This window comes from Hyla sarda, chromosome 8 (genome assembly GCF_029499605.1).
Source record: "Hyla sarda isolate aHylSar1 chromosome 8, aHylSar1.hap1, whole genome shotgun sequence".
Lineage (NCBI taxonomy): Eukaryota > Metazoa > Chordata > Amphibia > Anura > Hylidae > Hyla > Hyla sarda.
In genome coordinates this window covers 223,733,836-223,753,662 of record NC_079196.1, presented here as the reverse complement: position 1 = coordinate 223,753,662, position 19,827 = coordinate 223,733,836, and the positions used below count along the sequence as shown (strand labels likewise).

At 48.1% G+C, this 19,827-nt stretch overlaps 1 protein-coding gene across 2 annotated transcripts in view; it reads right to left on the bottom strand.

The window, feature by feature from the left end:
* LOC130283840 (uncharacterized) overlaps positions 1–19,827 on the bottom strand; it is a 119,201-nt gene that overhangs the window by 34,088 nt on the left and 65,286 nt on the right. For both annotated transcript variants that reach the window (XM_056533411.1, XM_056533413.1), the window contains one exon: positions 17,983–18,327. In XM_056533411.1, the coding sequence (XP_056389386.1) occupies positions 17,983–18,327 (345 nt within the window). The remainder of the gene's footprint in view (positions 1–17,982; positions 18,328–19,827) is intronic.

Below are 19,827 nucleotides of genomic sequence, written 5' to 3'. Positions count from 1 at the left end.
CAATTATAAACATCCTGAGTACTTTATAATCTGCAGAATCTGTGACAATTATAAACATCCTATGTACTTTATAATCTGCAGAATCTGTGACAATTATAAACATGCTGTGTACTTTATAATCTGCAGAATCTGTGACAATTATAAACATCCTGTGTACTTTATAATCTGCAGAATCTGCGACAATTATAAACATCCTGAGTACTTTATAATCTGCAGAATCTGTGACAATTATAAACATGCTGAGTACTTTATAATCTGCAGAATCTGCGACAATTATAAACATCCTGTGTACTTTATAATCTGCAGAATCTGCGACAATTATAAACATGCTGTGTACTTTATAATCTGCAGAATCTGCGACAATTATAAACATCCTATGTACTTTATAATCTGCAGAATCTGTGACAATTATAAACATCCTGTGTACTTTATAATCTGCAGAATCTGCGACAATTATAAACATCCTGAGTACTTTATAATCTGCAGAATCTGTGACAATTATAAACATCCTGAGTACTTTATAATCTGCAGAATCTGTGACAATTATAAACATCCTAAATACTTTATAATCTGCAGAATCTGTGACAATTATAAACATCCTGAGTACTTTATAATCTGCAGAATCTGCGACAATTATAAACATCCTGAGTACTTTATAATCTGCAGAATCTGTGACAATTATAAACATCCTGAGTACTTTATAATCTGCAGAATCTGTGACAATTATAAACATGCTGAGTACTTTATAATCTGCAGAATCTGTGACAATTATAAACATGCTGAGTACTTTATAATCTGCAGAATCTGCGACAATTATAAACATGCTGAGTACTTTATCATCTGCAGAATCTGTGACAATTATAAACATGCTGAGTACTTTATAATCTGCAGAATCTGTGACAATTATAAACATGCTGAGTACTTTATAATCTGCAGAATCTGCGACAATTATAAACATCCTGTGTACTTTATAATCTGCAGAATCTGTGACAATTATAAACATGCTGAGTACTTTATAATCTGCAGAATCTGCGACAATTATAAACATCCTGTGTACTTTATAATCTGCAGAATCTGCGACAATTATAAACATCCTATGTACTTTATAATCTGCAGAATCTGTGACAATTATAAACATGCTGAGTACTTTATAATCTGCAGAATCTGTGACAATTATAAACATCCTGTGTACTTTATAATCTGCAGAATCTGCGACAATTATAAACATCCTGAGTACTTTATAATCTGCAGAATCTGCGACAATTATAAACATCCTGTGTACTTTATAATCTGCAGAATCTGTGACAATTATAAACATCCTGAGTACTTTATAATCTGCAGAATCTGTGACAATTATAAACATCCTGAGTACTTTATAATCTGCAGAATCTGTGACAATTATAAACATCCTGAGTACTTTATAATCTGCAGAATCTGTGACAATTATAAACATCCTGTGCACTTTATAATCTGCAGAATCTGTGACAATTATAAACATCCTGTGTACTTTATAATCTGCAGAATCTGCGACAATTATAAACATCCTGAGTACTTTATAATCTGCAGAATCTGTGACAATTATAAACATGCTGAGTACTTTATAATCTGCAGAATCTGCGACAATTATAAACATCCTGTGTACTTTATAATCTGCAGAATCTGTGACAATTATAAACATCCTGAGTACTTTATAATCTGCAGAATCTGCGACAATTATAAACATGCTGTGTACTTTATAATCTGCAGAATCTGTGACAATTATAAACATCCTGTGCACTTTATAATCTGCAGAATCTGCGACAATTATAAACATCCTGTGTACTTTATAATCTGCAGAATCTGTGACAATTATAAACATCCTGAGTACTTTATAATCTGCAGAATCTGCGACAATTATAAACATCCTGTGTACTTTATAATCTGCAGAATCTGTGACAATTATAAACATCCTGAGTACTTTATAATCTGCAGAATCTGTGACAATTATAAACATGCTGTGTACTTTATCATCTGCAGAATCTGTGACAATTATAAACATCCTGTGCACTTTATAATCTGCAGAATCTGCGACAATTATAAACATCCTGTGTACTTTATAATCTGCAGAATCTGCGACAATTATAAACATCCTGAGTACTTTATAATCTGCAGAATCTGCGACAATTATAAACATCCTGAGTACTTTATAATCTGCAGAATCTGTGACAATCATAAACATCCTGAGTACTTTATAATCTGCAGAATCTGTGACAATTATAAACATCCTGTGTACTTTATAATCTGCAGAATCTGCGACAATTATAAACATCCTGTGTACTTTATAATCTGCAGTGTATTTGTCATTTTACACTGATATTTTTTCACACCATTAAATATTCCATACTCACTTGGAATCTGCTAATCTGGGGAAAGTTATCAGATTCTGTATGGATTTAGTCAGGACAGAAGACTAAACGTGTAAACATTGTTGTCCTAGATGTGCACGGCCTGATGCCCATTTGATGCATGTGATGTGGGACTGCGCTCATATGTGGGACTGCGCAATTCTGGAGGGAGGTGGTTCAGATAATGATGTGGGTGTATGGTCTCCCCATTCCTACATCTGCTCTTACATGTCTCCTTGGCTGTCTAGAGGAAGGTGATGAGGGCAGCGGGTTGCACCCGCATGTTAATTGATAGTGCAGAATTGATTGAGGGCCTCCCCACCTACCTGGGCTAGTCACTAAGCTTAAAGGGGAACTACGGTGGAATTTTTTTTTTTTTTTAAATCAACTGATGCCAGAAAGTTAAACAGATTTGTAAATTACTTCTATTAAAAAATCCTAATCCTGCCAGAATTTATTAGCGGCTGTATACTACAGAGGAAGTTCTTTTCTTTTTGGATTTCCTTTCTGTCACAACTACAGTGTTCTCTGCTGACACCTCTGTCTATGTCAGGGACTGTCAAGAGCAGGAAATAATCCCCATATTAAACCTCTCCTGCTCTGGACAGTTCCTAAAATGGACAGAGGTGTCAGCAGAGAGCACTGTGGTCAGACAGAAAAAAAAAAAGAATTTCCTCTGTAGTATACAGCAGCTGATAGTTGATTTAAAAAAAAAGAATAAAAAAATTTAAAAGTTTTCCACCGGAGTACCCCTTTAATCATATTTTTCGTCTGGAGAAGGGGGTTTATACCAAATGGAAGGCTCTGAAGAAATTTTAATCTATCTGGGGCCACTGGATTGACACCCCTGGTCTGCCCTCTTCTTACTTACAGAGGTCTCCTATGGAGGCGTTTCCGAGGGTTATGGGAGTTTCTGGAGGGGGGTAATGTTATCTTGCCCCTGTGCAGGTAATATACTGTTCCCCAGGGAATTTGGAGGGCACTCCTGGTAATAAGGTCTGATATCTTCTTGCACATTACTCTCCCTATCATTCTTCGGTTTTTACCTTATTTGTGCAGATTGCCTGTTTGGTGCCTGTGTCACGTCTCTTGTCTCCCTGTATTTTTCGGTGTTCCTGTCATCCCTGTTAGTGAATTTGTCACTCAAACTCGTTATTGATTGGTTGTTAAATGTTTCTTCTCATTATAATATGACATCTTGCATTTCCTCTAATTTTGTGGGAGTGGTCTAGGATGAAGGAAGGGTGTGGGTGGGAGGTTTATTGTATTGAGTTGCTTAACCCTTTAAGGACCGGGGTTTTTTCCGTTTTTGCACTTTCATTTTTTTGCTCCTTGCCTTTAAAAAATCATAACTCTTTCAATTTTGCACCTAAAAATCCATATGATGGCTTATTTTTTGCGCCACCAATTCTACTTTGTAATGACGTCAGTCATTTTGCCCAAAAATCTACGGTGAAACGGAAAAAAAAAATCATTGTGAGACAAAATTGGAAAAAAAAAACGCAGTTTTGTAATTTTTGGGGGCTTCCGTTTCTACATAGTACATTTTTCGGTAAAAATTACACCTTATCTTTATTCTGTAGGTCCATACGATTAAAATGATCCCCTACTTATATAGGTTTGATTTTGTCGTACTTCTGGAAAAAATCATAACTTCATGCAGGAAAATTAATACGTTTAAAATTGTCATCTTCTGACCCCTATAACTTTTTTTACTTTTCCGCGTATGGGGTGGTTTGAGGGCTAATTTTTTGCGCCGTGATCTGAAGTTTTTAACAGTACCATTTTGCATTGATAGGACTTATTGATTATTCATTTTTTCATGATATAAAAAGTGACCAAAAATGCACTATTTGGGACTTTGGAATTTTTCTTTGCGTACGCCGTTTACCGTGCGGTTTAATTAACAATATATTTTTATAATTCGGACATTTCCGCACGCGGCGATACCACATGTTTATTTTTATTTACACTGTATTTTTTTTTTTTATGGGAAAAGGGGGGTGATTCAAACTTTTAATAGGGAAGGGGTTAAATGATCTTTATTCACTTTTTTTTTTCACTTTTTTTTTGCAGTGTTATAGCTCCCATAGGGGTCCCGGCTTCACTATGACGCCGGGCCCGCCATGATATGATGCGGGGTCACCGTGGGACCCCGTGTTATATCACGGGAGCGGGACCAAGGACGTACTCATACGTCCTTGGTCCTTAAGAGGTTAAAGGGGTTATCCAGGAAAAAACTTTTTTTTATATATCAACTGGCTCCAGAAAGTTAAACAGATTTGTAAATTACATCTATTAAAAAAATCTTAATCCTTTCAGTACTTATGAGCTTCTGAAGTTAAGGTTGTTCTTTTCTGTCTAAGTGCTCTCTGATGACACGTGTCTCGGGAACCGCCCAGTTTAGAAGCAAATCCCCATAGCAAACCTCTTCTAAACTGGGCGGTTCCCGAGACACGTGTCATCAGAGAGCACTTAGACAGAAAAGAACAACCTTAACTTCAGAAGCTCATAAGTACTGAAAGGATTAAGATTTTTTAATAGAAGTAATTTACAAATCTGTTTAACTTTCTGGAGCCAGTTGATATGTAAAAAAGGAGGTTTTTTGTTCTTACCATAAATTCCTTTTCTCGGAGGATCAATTGGGGGACGCAGACCTTGGGTATATGCTGTTGTTGCTAGGAGACTTGACACTATGGAAATCAAAAAAGTCGGCTCCTCCCAGCAGGATATACCCGCCTACAGAGCCTGAGGTAATCAGTTTAGTCCAAGAGCAGTAGGAGAGGACTGAAAGGCAGAAAACCAAGACCAGTCCGAGGTAGCCACAGAACAAAAAATAACTGAACAGGTAACCAAACCAGGAACACCAAAAGAAAGGGCGGGAGCTGTGTCCCCCAATGGATCTTCAGAGAAAAGGATTTTACGGTAAGAACAAAAAATCTCCTTTTCTCTATTGGCTCTATTGGGGGACACAGACCTTGGGACGTACCAAAGCCGTCCCTAGGGGGGGGGGGGGGGCACAGAAAACAATCAGGGGGCAGGCTGGGCCACCGCCACCTGCAACACCATTACGGCCTAGACTAGCATCAGCAAATGCAAAGGTATGAACCTGGTAGAATTTAGTAAAAGTGTGCAAGGATGACCTGGTAGCCGCCTTACAGACTTGAGAGGCTGAAGCCCTGTTAAGGAGAGCCCAGGAAGCTCCGACAGAATGCGTGGAATGAGCTGAAACCTTGAAGGAAGGGATCTTCCCCCTACAACGGTAAGCTTCCGAAATGGCAGACCTGATCCTCCGCGAAATGGTGTCCTTGAAAGCAGGTTGACCTTTACGGCGACCGTCCGTAAGAACAAAAAAGGAATCACATTGACAAAAGGAAGACGTGATAGAGAGGTAGGTTCGTACGGCCCGTACCACATCCAGTTTATGGAGCAAACACTCCCCGGGATGAGACAGAGCGGGGCAAAAGGACGGGAGGACGATGTCCTCATTGAGGTGGAAGGTGGAAACCACCTTAGGTAAAAAATAAGGGACCGGAAGAAAAACAACCTTGTCCTGGTGGATGATTAGGAAGGGAGAGCAGCAGGAGAGAGCCGCTAATTCTGAAACCCGTTTAATAGAGGTAATTGCCATAAGGAATGCCACCTTTCAGGAAAGGAGACGAAGGGAAACCTCCCTGAGGGGTTCAAAGGGATCACCCTGCAGGGCGCCAAGGACCAAGTTCAGATCCCAAGGTGGTGTAGAGGACCTGTAAGGAGGGGCCGCGTGGGCAGCTCCCTGAAGGAAAGTCCGAACATGAGAATCAGACGCCAAAGGGCCTTGGAAGAGAATGGAAAGGGCCGAAACTTGACCCTTTAGGGAGCTGAGAGCTAATTGATGTTCCAGCCCTGACTGCAAAAAGGAAAGGAGACGGGGAGGGAGAACACCACTGGAGAAAAAGATTGAGATTCACACCAATGAAAAGAAGACCGCCAGGTATGGTGGTAAATCCTCGCGGAAGAGGGCTTGCGTGCCCTGAGCATGGTGCAAATCACCTGGGTTGAGAAGCTTTGGGCTCAACCACCACGCCGTCTCAACCACCACGCCGTCAAATGCAGCGACGGTAAATTGGGGTGGCACAGGGGACCCTGAGAGAGAAGGTCTGGACGAAGCGGAAGGCGCAGCGAAACGTCGTCCAGAAGCCGGACGACGTTGGCGTACCACGCCCTCCGAGGCCAGTCCGGAGCCACGAGAATGGCGGGAACGCCTTCTGCTGTGCTTCCTCAGGACCCTGGGAGGGAGGGGAAGAGGAGGGAACAGATAGAGTAGGGCGAAGCCCGACCAAGGAATCACCAGCGTATCCATGGTTAGAGCTCGGGGGTCCGGGGACTTCGTCACAAAGAGGGGAACCTTCCAGTTGTGGCGGGATGCAAAGAGGTCCACATCTGGAGTGCCCCAGAGGTTGCAGATCTCCACAAACTCCTCCGGATGAAGGGACCACTCGCCGGGGTCGGGAGAGGACCGGCTTAGGAAGTCCGCTTCCCAAATGTGTACTCCTTGGATGTGAATCGCCTAGATGGCTGGAACCCTGAGTTCCGCCCAGAGAAGAATCTTGGAAACTTCGACCATCGCCACCAAGCTGCAAGTGCCGCCCTGGCGATTGATGTACGCCACAGCAGTGGAGTTGTCAGACTGGACACGAACCGGGCAGCCCTGAAGAAGAATCTCCCAGTGTAACAGGCAGAGGTAGATTGGCCTCAGCTCTAAGATGTTGATTGGGAGAAGTGTCTCTCGGGGAGACCAAAGGCCCTGGACTGTCCAGTCTCGGAAAACAAACCCCCAACCCGAAAGGCTGGCATCTGTCGTAACGACCAGCCAGTGGAGGGGCAGGAAGGAGCGTCCCCGAAGAAGTAGGGTGGAGCGAAGCCACCACAGAAGGGACCGGCGAGACGTCAGAGGAAGGACAATCTTGCAATCGAGGGACAAGGGAGACCTGTCCCATCCGGATAGAATCGCCAGTTGAAGGGGTCGAAAATGAAACTGAGCGAAGGGAACGGCCTCCATGGCCGCCACCATCCGACCCAGGACTTCCATGCAAAAGCGAATGGAAACTGGGATGGGGTCCCAGAGTATCCGAACCTCCGACAGGAGAGTCAGTCGCTTGTCCGGCGGGAGGCGAACCCGGGCAGACTGGGTGTCGAACTGAAGTCCCAGAAAAACCGGGGACTGAGTGGGAGAGAGGTTGGACTTGTCCCGATTGACCATCCAGCCGAAACGAGACAAGGCCTGAAGGGTTAGGGTGAGACTCTCCAGATTCTGGTCCCTGGATGGAGCCTTGATCAGGAGGTCGTCCAAGTAAGGAATCACCAAGACCCCTCTGGTCCATAGAAGGCCGATCACCGGCGCAAGGACCTTGGCAGTGGCCAGCCAAAAGGGGAGAGCCACAAACTGGAAATGGCCTTCCGGGACAGCAAAGCGGAGGTACCGCTGGTATCCTGGGAATTTCGGAACGTGGAGGTAGGCATCCCTGATGTCCACTGAAGAAAGAAACTCCCCTTGATCCATGGTCACCACGACCAAACGGAGAGACTCCATGCGGAAATGGCACAGGAGGAGATGTTGGTTGAGGCGCTTGAGATCCAAGATGGTACAGAACCCCCTTTCTTGGTGACTACAAAAAGGTTGGAATAAAAACCTCGGAAATGTTCCTTGGGAGGCACTGGGACAATGACACCCTGGATGAGGAGGGACTGTAGCGCACCCCAAAAGGCTTTTGCTAGAGAGAGGGACCGTGGGGCTCGAGAAAGGAAAAAACGATCCCTTGGAAGGGAGGCAAACTCGATCCGGTAACCATTGGATACCATGTCCCTGACCCAGGAGTCCTGCACATGCGCGGTCCAGACGTACCGGAAGAGTAACAGAAGACCTCCCACCCGAGAAAAATCTGCGGGTGGGGGCGTCACTTCAGGCCGAAGTAGGTTTGCGGGTACCTGCTTTGGCCGCAAAACGGCCGGAACGGGTGTCCGACTTCCAGGATGGACGGGTCTGGAAGGAGGAAGCCTTCTTATCCCACGAAGGTGCCTGCCTGGCCCCTTTAGTGGCACCAAAGGTCCGAAAGGTGGTTGACTTGCGACAGGAGGCAGTACTGCAAGCCTTATTTTGAGGTAATAAGGAACTCTTACCCCCGGTCGCCTCCGATATAATTTCATCCAGGCGCTTACCAAAAAGCCGAGACCCTGTAAAGGGAAGCTCAGTGAGACTTCTTGGAAGCGGCGTCCGCATCCCAGGCTTTGAACCACATGGAGCGACGGAGGGCCACTAGGTTGCCAGTGGCAAAGGCAGCACAGCGGGCCGACTGCATGGAAGCGGAACACAGAAAGTCTCCAGACTTGGAGAGCCAAGTCAGCCAAATCCTCTGAAGAGGATCCAGAAAGAATTCCCTGGTGGAGTTGGGAGGCCCAGACCGAAAGAGCTTTTGACACCCAAGCAGAAGCAAACACAGGAAGGAGTAAAGAACCTTCTGCTTCCAAGGCAAATTTTGCCAGAGTCTCCAACTTTTTGTCCGCTGGATCCTTAGAGGAAGCAGCATCAACCAAGGGCAAGATAGTCGCCTTAGATAGGCGGGAGACCGGTGGGTCCACAATCGGAGGGGAGGACCACCGAGCAATGACATCCTTGGGGAAGGGATACCGTGCTTGAACCTTTGTTGCCTCTTGAAAATTCTTGTCCGGATGCCTCCAGGCGGACTCCAGCAAGGCTTCAAATTCAGCATGAGAGCTGAAAACCTTGGGTGCCGGTCGGGCATGGTGAAAAGAAACTTCTGGAGCCATGTCCAAAGTTCCTGGGTCCTCTAAATGGAAGGTGTCCCTTATGGCCGAAACCAATGTGTCCACCGTGTCAGCCGAATCTGGTTGGTCCTCTGAATCAGAGGCCGAGTCAGAGATCTCCTCTACAATTTCTCCTGGGGAGTGTGAACGAGTGGAGGCAGCCACTGACCTGGTACGCGTTTCTGGAGAGCCAGAGTGGCGACCAGGGGAGCGTCCTCTGGAAGAGGGACGCTTACAGAAGGCTGGAGCAGAGGGGCGATACCTGTGATGGGAGCGCCTATGTATGCTAGAAGACTCTGGAGATGAGTCAGAGGAAACATCCCTATTACGCTTGTGAGATCGTTTTGTACAGGGAGAGTGAGAGCGAGCCCCTCTGGAGGGTCGGCGTAAGTCACCACAGAGCGGGAAACTTGTGCCAAGTCAGAAATAGACTGTGAGAGGGAGGATACCCAAACTGGAGGAATAGCAGAGCCACAGCGTTTGGGGGAGCATCCTGAGTAGAATCACGGGGGGGGGGGGGTCGGGGGGTGCAGTGGTGCAGGAGGAACAAGTGGGTTCAGCAGAACCAGACATTTTAACATTACAGCCCTTGCAAGTATAATAGGAGACCAGGGTTCCAGGTACCTGCCTAGAGGGAGGGACAGTTCTGGACACGGACATAGCAGAAAAAAAGGAGATATGAAACAATCTCACCTGAGCCTGTGTCCCCGGCAAAAAAGTAGCAGCTGAGGAGAACTTCTGCAGCTGAAAAGACAGGAGAGAACGAGGTCAGGACCAATGAGAAGCAGGGGGCCGGATTTAGGGCTAGAATGCCGCCTATTGATGCAAGGGCAGGCTGCCACGCTCACAGAGCGCTGATTGGCAGAAGAAAACAGTATTTTCGCGTGCCTGCACATGATAGAAGGGATCCTGCCAAAATGGCAAAGAAGCCTGCGGCCATTAAGGTACCCTAGAGAAAAATTTGCCGCCTGCAGTGCAAAACCCTGTGCTCCGTTCGCCAATTGAAGCAAATGGAGCAAGAGGGTCGGCGCTAGCCGCAAGTAAACTGTGGAGCGTGGTGCAGGTAATGTAGCCCGCGTGCCAGAGCATGAGCAAGGCCGAGCGGGGAGAAGAGAGGCACATCTGCGCTCTCTGAGATGATGCAGGCTTCTGTACAAGGAAGCGCAGGACCGCGCTGCAGTATAAGCGCTGGTGACGGCAGAGGCAGCGCCGGGAGACCCACAATGTAAAAGTAAATACTGGTGTCAGCACAGAGGCAGCGCCGGTAGTAAAGTGAAAACAGTCCCACACCACTGCACACATACTAATAAAAGGGAACCCACCCCACCTACAGTACTAGGACAGGTGTCCCGTAGAAGAGGAGTGGGCTCCAAGGTGGGGTCTCCAGAGGTTGAGAATAGAGGTTCTAAGCTGAAAGAAAGGAGAAAAATACTCACCTTATCAGAAGAACTTACCTAATGAAGTCTTCAGTCAGCTTTTAGTCACCTGCATCATGCCGGGCTGTAACAGCGAGACGAGCAGGGAAAGGTGGGGGACCCGGACCCATGAGGTACAACCCCAGGCGCTGACCGTTGGCGAGAGGGGGTTGACAGTACATCCACGATGCCTGTGCCCCCTCAATCGCAAATGGGGAAAACAGTGAACGCTATGTTCCTGAGTCCCCACTTAAAAACAGGAAAATAAAAGGGAATAAGAAACTAAATGTCCCTAAACTGGAAAATAAAAGGAGATTTTTGTTTACTTACCGTAAAATCTCTTTCTCGGAGGATCCATTGGGGGACACAGACCGTGGGTGTATGCTGCTGTCTCTAGGAGGTGTGACACTATGGTAATAAAAAAAGTCGGCTCCTCCCAGCAGGATATACCCGCCTTCAGGCTCTGAGCTAATCAGTTTAAGTTCCAGAGCAATAGGAGGAGACCAACAGGTCAAAGAAAAACCCAAAACTGTCCAAGAACCAGAAGAAAAAAAAAACATAACTGAACACACCCTCGGACAGAGAACCAAAGTAAATCCCAAAAAGGGCGGGAGCTGTGTTCCCCAATGGATGCTCCGAGAAAGAGATTTTACGGTAAGTAAACAAAAATCTCCTTTTCTCTATCGGCTCTATTGGGGGACACAGACCGTGGGACGTACCAAAGCCGTCCCTTAGGTGGGCAGATAAACAGTCAGGCAGATGGCCGATCCACTGCCGCCTGCAACACTTTACGACCCAGACTAGCATCAGCCGATGCAAAAGTATGGACTCGGTAAAACCTCGCGAAAGTGTGCAAGACGACCAGGTAGCCGCCCTGCAAATCTGCGTGGCCGAGGCTCTATTCTGGAGAGCCCAGGATCCCCCAACAGAACAGGTAGAATGAGCCACAACCCTGAAAGGAGGAATCTTCCCCTAGCAGCGATAGGCTTCCGAAATGGCGGACCGAATCCTCCGAGAAATGGCGGCCCTGGAAGCAGGTTATCCCTTGCGACGACCTTCCGTAAGGACGAAAAAGGAATCACACTGACGAAAAGAAGAAGTGATGGAGAGAGAAGACCGAACAGCCCGAACAACATCCAGCTTGTGTAGTAAGCGCTCCTTAGGATGAGAAGGAGCAGGACAAAAAGACGGGAGGACAATGTCCTCATTGAGATGAAAGGCTGAAACCACCTTAGGCAAAAAGTTAGGGTCTGGCCGTAAAAAACAACCTTGTCCTGGTGGATCACCAGAAACGGAGAACGGGAGGAGAGAGCTGTCAATTCAGACACCCTCCGGATGGAGGTGACAGCAACAAGAAACGCCACTTTCCAAGAAAGGAGGCGGAGAGACACCTCTCTAAGGGGCTCAAAGGGTGCACTCTGGAGGGCACTCAGAACCAAATTCAAGTCCCAAGGGGGAGAGGGTGACCGATAAGGAGGAACAACGTGCGCCACTCCTTGAAGGAGGGTCCGAACATGAGAATTAGAAGCCAGGGGCTGCTGGAAAAGAACAGCAAGAGCCGAAACCTGACCTTTAAGTGAACTGACAGACAATCCCAGTTCCAAACCCGATTGCAAAAAGGAGAGAAGACGGGGAACAGAGAAAGATTACAGGGGATAAATCCTGAGCTTCACACCAACGAAAACAAGACCGCCAAGTACGGAGGTAAATTCTTGCGGAGGAGGGCTTACGAGCCCTGAGCATGGTGTGAATGACTTGGGAAGAGAACCCGCGGGCCCTCAAAACCACGGTCTCAACTGCCACGCCGTCAAATGCAGCGACTGTAAATTGGGGTGGCAAAGAGGACCCTGAGAGAGCAGGTCCGGGCGGAGCGGAAGGCGCAGTAGAGCGTCGTCCAGGAGCCTGACTACGTCGGCATACCGCGACCTTCGGGGCAAATCTGGAGCTACCAGAATGGCGGGGATGCCCTCTGTTTTGAGCTTCCTCAGAGCCCTGGGAAGGAGCGGAAGGGGAGGGAACAGATAGGGTAGGGAAACCCCGCCCAAGAAAACACTAGGGCGCCCACGGCCAGAACCTGAGGGTCCCGGACTTGCTTTCCGCCCAGAGGAGAATCCTGGTCACCTCGGCCATGGCTGCCGAGCAGCGACTGGACGCGGACAGGACGGGACTGAAGCCGGGACTCCCAATGAAGAAGACAAAGAAGAATCGCCCGTAATTCCAATATGTTCATCGGAAGAAGGGTCTCTCGGGGAGACCAGAGTCCCTGAACCGTCCAATCCCTGACACGCCGCCCCAGCCCGACAGGCTGGCATCTGTTGTAACTACCTGCCAGTGAAGGGGAAGAAATGACTGCCCTGCCAGTGAAGGTGAAGAAATGACCGCCCTTGGAGAAGAAGGGGGGCAGAGCCACCAGAGCAGAGTCTGACGGACCCAGCGAGGGAGAACAATCTGACGATCGAGGGACAGAGGAGACCTGTCCCATCGAGAGAGAATCGCCAGTTGAAGGGGGCGGTAAAGAAACTGGGCAAAGGGTACGGCCTCCATAGTTGCCACCATCCGACCCAGGACTTCCATACAAGTGCGGATGGGGACTGACCTGGGTCCGAAAGGAGCGGACCCCGACAGAAGCGACAGACGTTTGTCCGGCGTGAGGCAAATTCAGCAGAGGCCGTGTCGAAGCGAAGTCCCAAGAAGGTTATAGACTGGGTAGGACAGAGGACTGACTTGTCCCGGATGACCATCCACCCGAAGCGATCCAGAGTGTGGAGAGTGATGTCCACATTCTCCAGAGTCTGGGCTCTGGTTGGAGCCTTGATGAGAAGGTCGTCCAGGTAGGGTATCACCGAGACTCCCCTCGACCGCAACAGGCTCATCACTGGCGCAAGGATCTTGGTAAAGACCCGAGGAGCCGAGGCCAGACCAATGGGGAGGGCTACGAAATGAAAATGCCCCTCTGGAACCACAAAGCGGAGGTACCGATGATGACCTGGCACATGGAGGTAGGTATCCTTGATGTCCACCGATGAAAGAAACTCCCATTGTTCCAGGGACGCCACCACGGAACGGAGAGATTCCATTCCGAAGTGACGGAAGAGAAGATGACGGTTGAGACGCTTGAGGTCTAGGATTGGTCGCACAGAACCGTCCGACTTGGGAACCACAAAAAGATTGGAATAGAAACCCCGGAACCATTCCCCTGGAGGAATGGGAATGATAACCCCCTGGAGAAGCAGAGACTGGAGCGCCTCTAGAAATTGCTTCGCCAGAGAAGGCGACCGGGGGCCCCGGGAACAAAAAAAGCGATCCCCCGGAAGGGAGGCGAATGCGATTCGGTAACCGTTGGACACCACGTCCCTGACCCAAGGTCCAGATGTCTCGAAAAAGTAAGAGACGACCTCCCACCCGAGAAAAAAGCCGCGGGTGGGGGCCTCACTTCATGCCGAAGTGGGTTTGCGGTTGCCTGATTTGGGTGTAAAACGGTCGTACCGGTTGGAGTCCGACTTCCAAGATGGGCGTGCCCGGAACGAGGGAGCCTTCCTGTCCCGTGACGGCGTCTGCCCGGACCCTTGCTGGAGCCAAATATACGAAAAGACCGAAAGGAAGAGGACTTCTTTAGGGAAGTAGGGCGAGCCTTATTTTGAGGCAACAGCAGGCTGACTGCCTGGAAGCTGCGCACAGGAAGTCCCCAGATTTAGAGAGAGACAGGACAGATAGATCCTCTGGGGGGATCCCGCTAAGATATCCTGATGGAGCTCTTGGCACCACTCCGACAGGGCCATGCCCATGTCGAGGCGAAGATGGGAAGAAGAGAAGAGCCAGCTGCTTCAGAGGCAAACTTCGCTAAGGATTCTACCTTCTTGTTTGTGGAATCCTTGAAGGCTGCGGCATCTGCCAGTGGCAGTGTAGTCGCCTTAGAGATCCGGGAGATTGGTGGATCCACAGAGGTAGGGAAAACCACCTTTGTGACAAAGTCCTTGTCAAATGGATAACGTTCTTGAATCGTCTTGATTCCCGGGAACCTCTTGTCTGGATGTTTCCATGCAGATTCCAGAATGTCGTCAAAGTCAGCGTGAGAGCTGAACCTTTAAGGTGCTGGCTTAGTACGATGAAGGATACTCCTGGAGTGACATCCAAAGACACCAATGAGTACACCGTTTCAAATAAATCCGAGCGGTCCTCTGAGTCAGATGCCGGCTCGGAAGCCTCGTCCGCCAGTTCACCAGGAGAATGTAAACGAGTAGAGGCAGTCCTGGAGGGGGGGGGGAGACCCTGACCGGATACGCGGCTCTGGCGTGGCAGAGCGGCCACTCCGAGAATGTCCTCTGGAGGAGCGACGTTTGTGCCCAGATGACAGGGGGGGGCGGGACCCACGAGGGGAACGCCCACGTCTATCTGAAGACTCAATGGAAGAGTCAGACGAAGCACCCCTAGTACGCTTGTGAGAGCGTGAAGTATGTGGAGACGAGGAGCAGGCCCTCTCAGAGGCCCTGCGCAGGGTAGACCCCTTCAAGGCGGACATCACTTCCCGGGAGGCCTCCGCCACCGAACAGGAGACTTGGGTCAAGTCAGCCATATACTGGGTCAGGGAAGAAACCCAGGCTGGTGGAGCGGCTGAATCCACCGGAACCGAAAGGGCACCAGGGGGTACTAGGGGGTCTGGGAGAGCAGTGGAGCAGGCAGCGCAAGTGGGCTCAGCAGAGCCAGGCATCTTGGTATTACAGTGCCTACAGGCAAAATAAGTCACTGACGTTCCAGGATACTGTTTAGAGGGAGGAACAGCTCTGGGAACTGACATAATGAGAAAAGAGACAGGGACTTTCTCACCCTAGTCTGTGACCCTAGGCAGCTGCAGAGAGGAGAACTCGGCTCCGTGCAGCTACAGTGTCAGCCAATAGGGAGAGAGGGGCATGCCTGAAGCAGAGGCACTAACTAATTGGCCCCTCCTAACTGAAATTTGCGCCCACGGCGCTGATTGGAGGCTATTTCGCGCCTCTGAAGAGCTCCGACAGCCCTGTGGGCGGAGCTATGAACTGCCGAGAAGAAGCTGTAATGGCGCCCGCTCCATGTCCCGATCGCACATGTCAGCCGCATATGCGCTCGGGGAATAGAGCGGGCGGCCTGTACGCCGGCAGAGACTGCCGAAGAAAATGAAAGTAAGCCGGACCTTAGAGTGCCCGGCCTGTACCAGCGCCGCGGCTGTCAGCCACATATAAGGCGCTGGCGGAGAAGAGAGAGTAAGCCGGCGCTGAGAGAGCCCGGCCCGTACCAGCGCCGCGGCTGACAGCCGCATATAAGGCGCTGCACACACACACACATACAGTGAAGAGCACACACAGGCACATACAGTGAAGTGCCCCATAAATTACATGCCCCCTGAAATGCCACTGCTCCCAAGAATAAAAATCCAGCCCCTGTATAAGACAGCCCCATAACCTGAAAGGTGGGCCAAAAACAGGGGGTCTCCAGAGGTTGCAAGTCCGAACCTAAGGAGAAAAGGGAAGAAAGTACTTACCTCAGTCAGAGGAACTTACCTAATGGAGTCTTCAGTCAGCTTTAGTTACCTGCATCACGCTTGGCTGCTATGCGTGAGCGAGGCGAGCAGGGAAATAGGGAGACCCGGACCCATGAGGTACCAACCCTGGCGCTGACCGTTGGCGAGGGGGGGTGAACAGCGCAGATACGCAATGTCTGTGCCCCCTTACTCGCAATGGGGAAACAGGGAATCGGAGTCCCTGAGTCCCCACCTGAAAACAGAAAAGAAAAAGGAATAAAAAACTAAAACATCCCTATACTAGGAAAGCAAAAAATCAGAAGACCTGGTCTGGAGAATTCCAGACCATGTCCACCTCCTTCAGACACTAAGCTTAAACTGATTAGCTCAGAGTCTGAAGGCGGGTATATCCTGCTGGGAGGAGCCGACTTTTTTTTATTACCATAGTGTCACACCTCCTAGAGACAGCAGCATACACCCACGGTGTCCCCCAATGGAGCCAATAGAGAAAAAATGTTTGACCAGATGTGGGGAGAACCGCAGACCAGTGTCTATCTCCTGCAGACACTAAGCTAAAAAAACTGATTACCTCAGGCTCTGTAGGCGGGTATATCCTGCTGGGAGGAGCCGACTTTTTTGGTTTCCATAGTGTCAAGTCTCCTAGCAACAACAGCATATACCCAAGGTCTGTGTCCCCCAATGGAGCCGATAGAGAAAAAAAAAATTCCTGGATAAACCCTTTAATGTGTTTTTATTTTGTTGTGTTTTCTCTTTTTTGTAAAGACTGAAAACCAAATAAAAGATTTTGATTTAAAACAAACGTGTGAACATGGCCAAATATCTTTACCTGTCTACAGAGCACAGGGCTTACAGTAAACATTGGTGCTACAGTTCATTCTTTTCATGTGTGAAGTAGGGATCCGGCTATTACACATGGACATAACATTAAATGGTTCTGGTTGCGAGTTCCTCAGGTTAGGAGTGGCTGCAGACAGACCGAATTTTATCTGCATATTGGAGCTCTGTATAAAACAAGAGCTGGGATCCATATAAAGGTATATTTAGAAATGAATTAACCTGGAACATTTGGCCATAAAAAACATGTCACACATTGGACATTGACTTTAAATAGGTATTCCAGTATCATAAAATTGTATTAAAATAACTTATATACTAACATATACTTATAAATATATAAATAGTATAGTGTTATTACACATTGTACTGGCTTCAGCATGTTTTGCGTGATTCGCCCCTGAAAGAAAGTTATGTAGTCCTTTCATTGTCAGTGTGATATTGTCTCAGCAGCTCCTCAGCTCCTCTCTCCCAAGACTATGCATACTCCTCTGCTGTCTCAGGAGGCGTGGCTGGATCTTGCTTTTGAGAACTAGCCCCGCCCCTTCTGATGCCAACCCCTCTGAGCAGCCTCTACAGCTATATCACTAACTCCCTGTGAAATACACACATATATATCTTTTTATGGGACATTTAAGGGCAATGAGGTGTGTTTACCACATTCCGACTTGTGCTGAGCAATACCACAGGCAGAGGAGCAGACAGGGAATGAATACCTCACTGCAACCTCACTAATTATGTAATAGTCTGTTGTGAAGTGAGATGTTCTACAGCATCTCTGGGCAGGGAACTGGCAGGATTGCTATGGGAGGGGAGTAGGCAGGGTGGGATGACTGTGATTAAGAGGAAAAGTGATGCTCATCCAGGAAGTACAAACAGGAAGTACAGGACTAAGACCCCAAAACTTATGGATTTATGGTGGTTTCAGACCCGGGACAGACAGATGAGCCATGCTATATGCTTCTGAAGCATTTTTTTTCACCTGATGTCATTGCATCTCTTTAAGGTTCCCATAAATGAACCAGGCACTCACTTTGCACACGTAGAGGTCCGGAGCTCCTCTCTAGCGGTGTCTCTAGGCTGGGATGCTCCACCAGGCAGATGATCTCTGATTCCTGGTGTTCCAGTGTTGGGGTGAACCGTAGACTGGCTGTACAGGAGAAGGTGGAATCCGGCTGTCTCTGGGACTCAGTGACTGATATCTTATACTTATCATTGTCATGTAAAGGAGCAGATCCCAGAACTCCCTTCTTCTTATACCAGCTCACAGTCACATCATCAGGGAAATATTCAGAGATATTGTACTGGAAGGTGCTAGATTGTCCCATCAGTATATGGGGTACAGGAACTGCCTGAATTACTGGACGCCACAGAAAACCTTCAGAAACAGAAAGAGAGTGATCATGACTTAGACATTTCTTACAGTAATAAATAAATTTGCTGTATACCACCAGGATCACCACAAATGTCATATCAAACTATGTACTACATACAGTTGTGCTCAAAAGTTTGCATACCCTTGAAGAAAACATGAGGGAGCAGATAAAAGATTTTTCATTTCTTATGGGATTCATATTTAACTGTAGTACAAAACTCCAAGTAGAGATATACTCGGCACCACCAGGTATGTGATCGGCTCTCGGTGTGGAGACTGGAGGTATTGCAGCAAACGGCCCCTTGAAGCTACGCTGGGCCTGTCAGGTGCTGACACGTGGAATCACAGGTACAGTCCCAAATAGTAGATGCATATAGAAGAAATACGGAGCACTCACCAGGACTTGCTTGCTGTAACTTCTTTATTGTTCACATGAACATGCGGGGTAAAACAGACAGGGAAGAAGATGGAAGAGACGAGGGGGTATGGTGCTGGTGATGGACCGTTGCACGCCGAATCGCTTCGTCAGGCCAGGTAGGCCTGACAAAGCGCTTTGGCGCATGATGGTCCGTTGCCAGCATAACATGCCCCCTCCATTCATGTCTATGAGAGGGGGCGTGATGGCCAGGGGGGCGTGAAGTCACGAGGGGGGCATGGTGTGGCATGACATTACAAGGGGGCGTGACTTGACATCACTGTCCCCGCCGCAGGAACACAGCATTGTAAACAGACTGTTTAGAATGCCGGGTGCAACAGGGAGATTGTGGGGGGTCCCAGCTGCGGGACCTCAGCGATCAGACATCTTATCCCCTGTCCTTTGGTGGAGTACCCCTTTAAGGTCAGGAACCTGTAAGAGAATTAAAAAAAGAAAGACCGGAGGACAGCGTCTCATGTACTACCCTGGCGTTCAATGATCCTGCTCAGGAGTCCACACAAATAGAAGCCTCTGTAAGATGGCCGCTCACCTTGTACATGAAAAAATGCAGCTATCACCCCTATCAATGGGGTCTCAAATGCTGTGAAAAAGCTGCTCAGCCTAGGGGTCACAGGAGAGGGGCAAACTGTCCTGTAGAATGTGGTATGGAGATGAAGAAAGAAAACCCTTCTGATGTCAGGTGCTGCTTATCCCAATGAAAATTCCAAATCAGCAGTTATGTTAAAATCCCATTCACACTACAGAAATTCTTTGTGGAATTTCTACAAGGAAATTCAGAGCAGAATCTGCTGGTAGCAGCGACGCATTGATGTCAAAGAGATTCTGCCCCTTAGTTCAAGATCGAACACGTTTAATCTTCTGGCGGAATTTGTGTACTGTCAATGACAGTGGCAGGTTATCTTGGCATTAAAGGGGTACTCCTATGAAAATAGCTTATCTCCTATCCAAAGATTTCAGTACCAATTCAGCACCAATTCCAGACAGGGCAGATCCACTTAGGAAATTTAGCAAGGCATTTTGTCTCTTAATTTCCTCTGTGTGAACAGACCCTTAGACTAATTTATCAA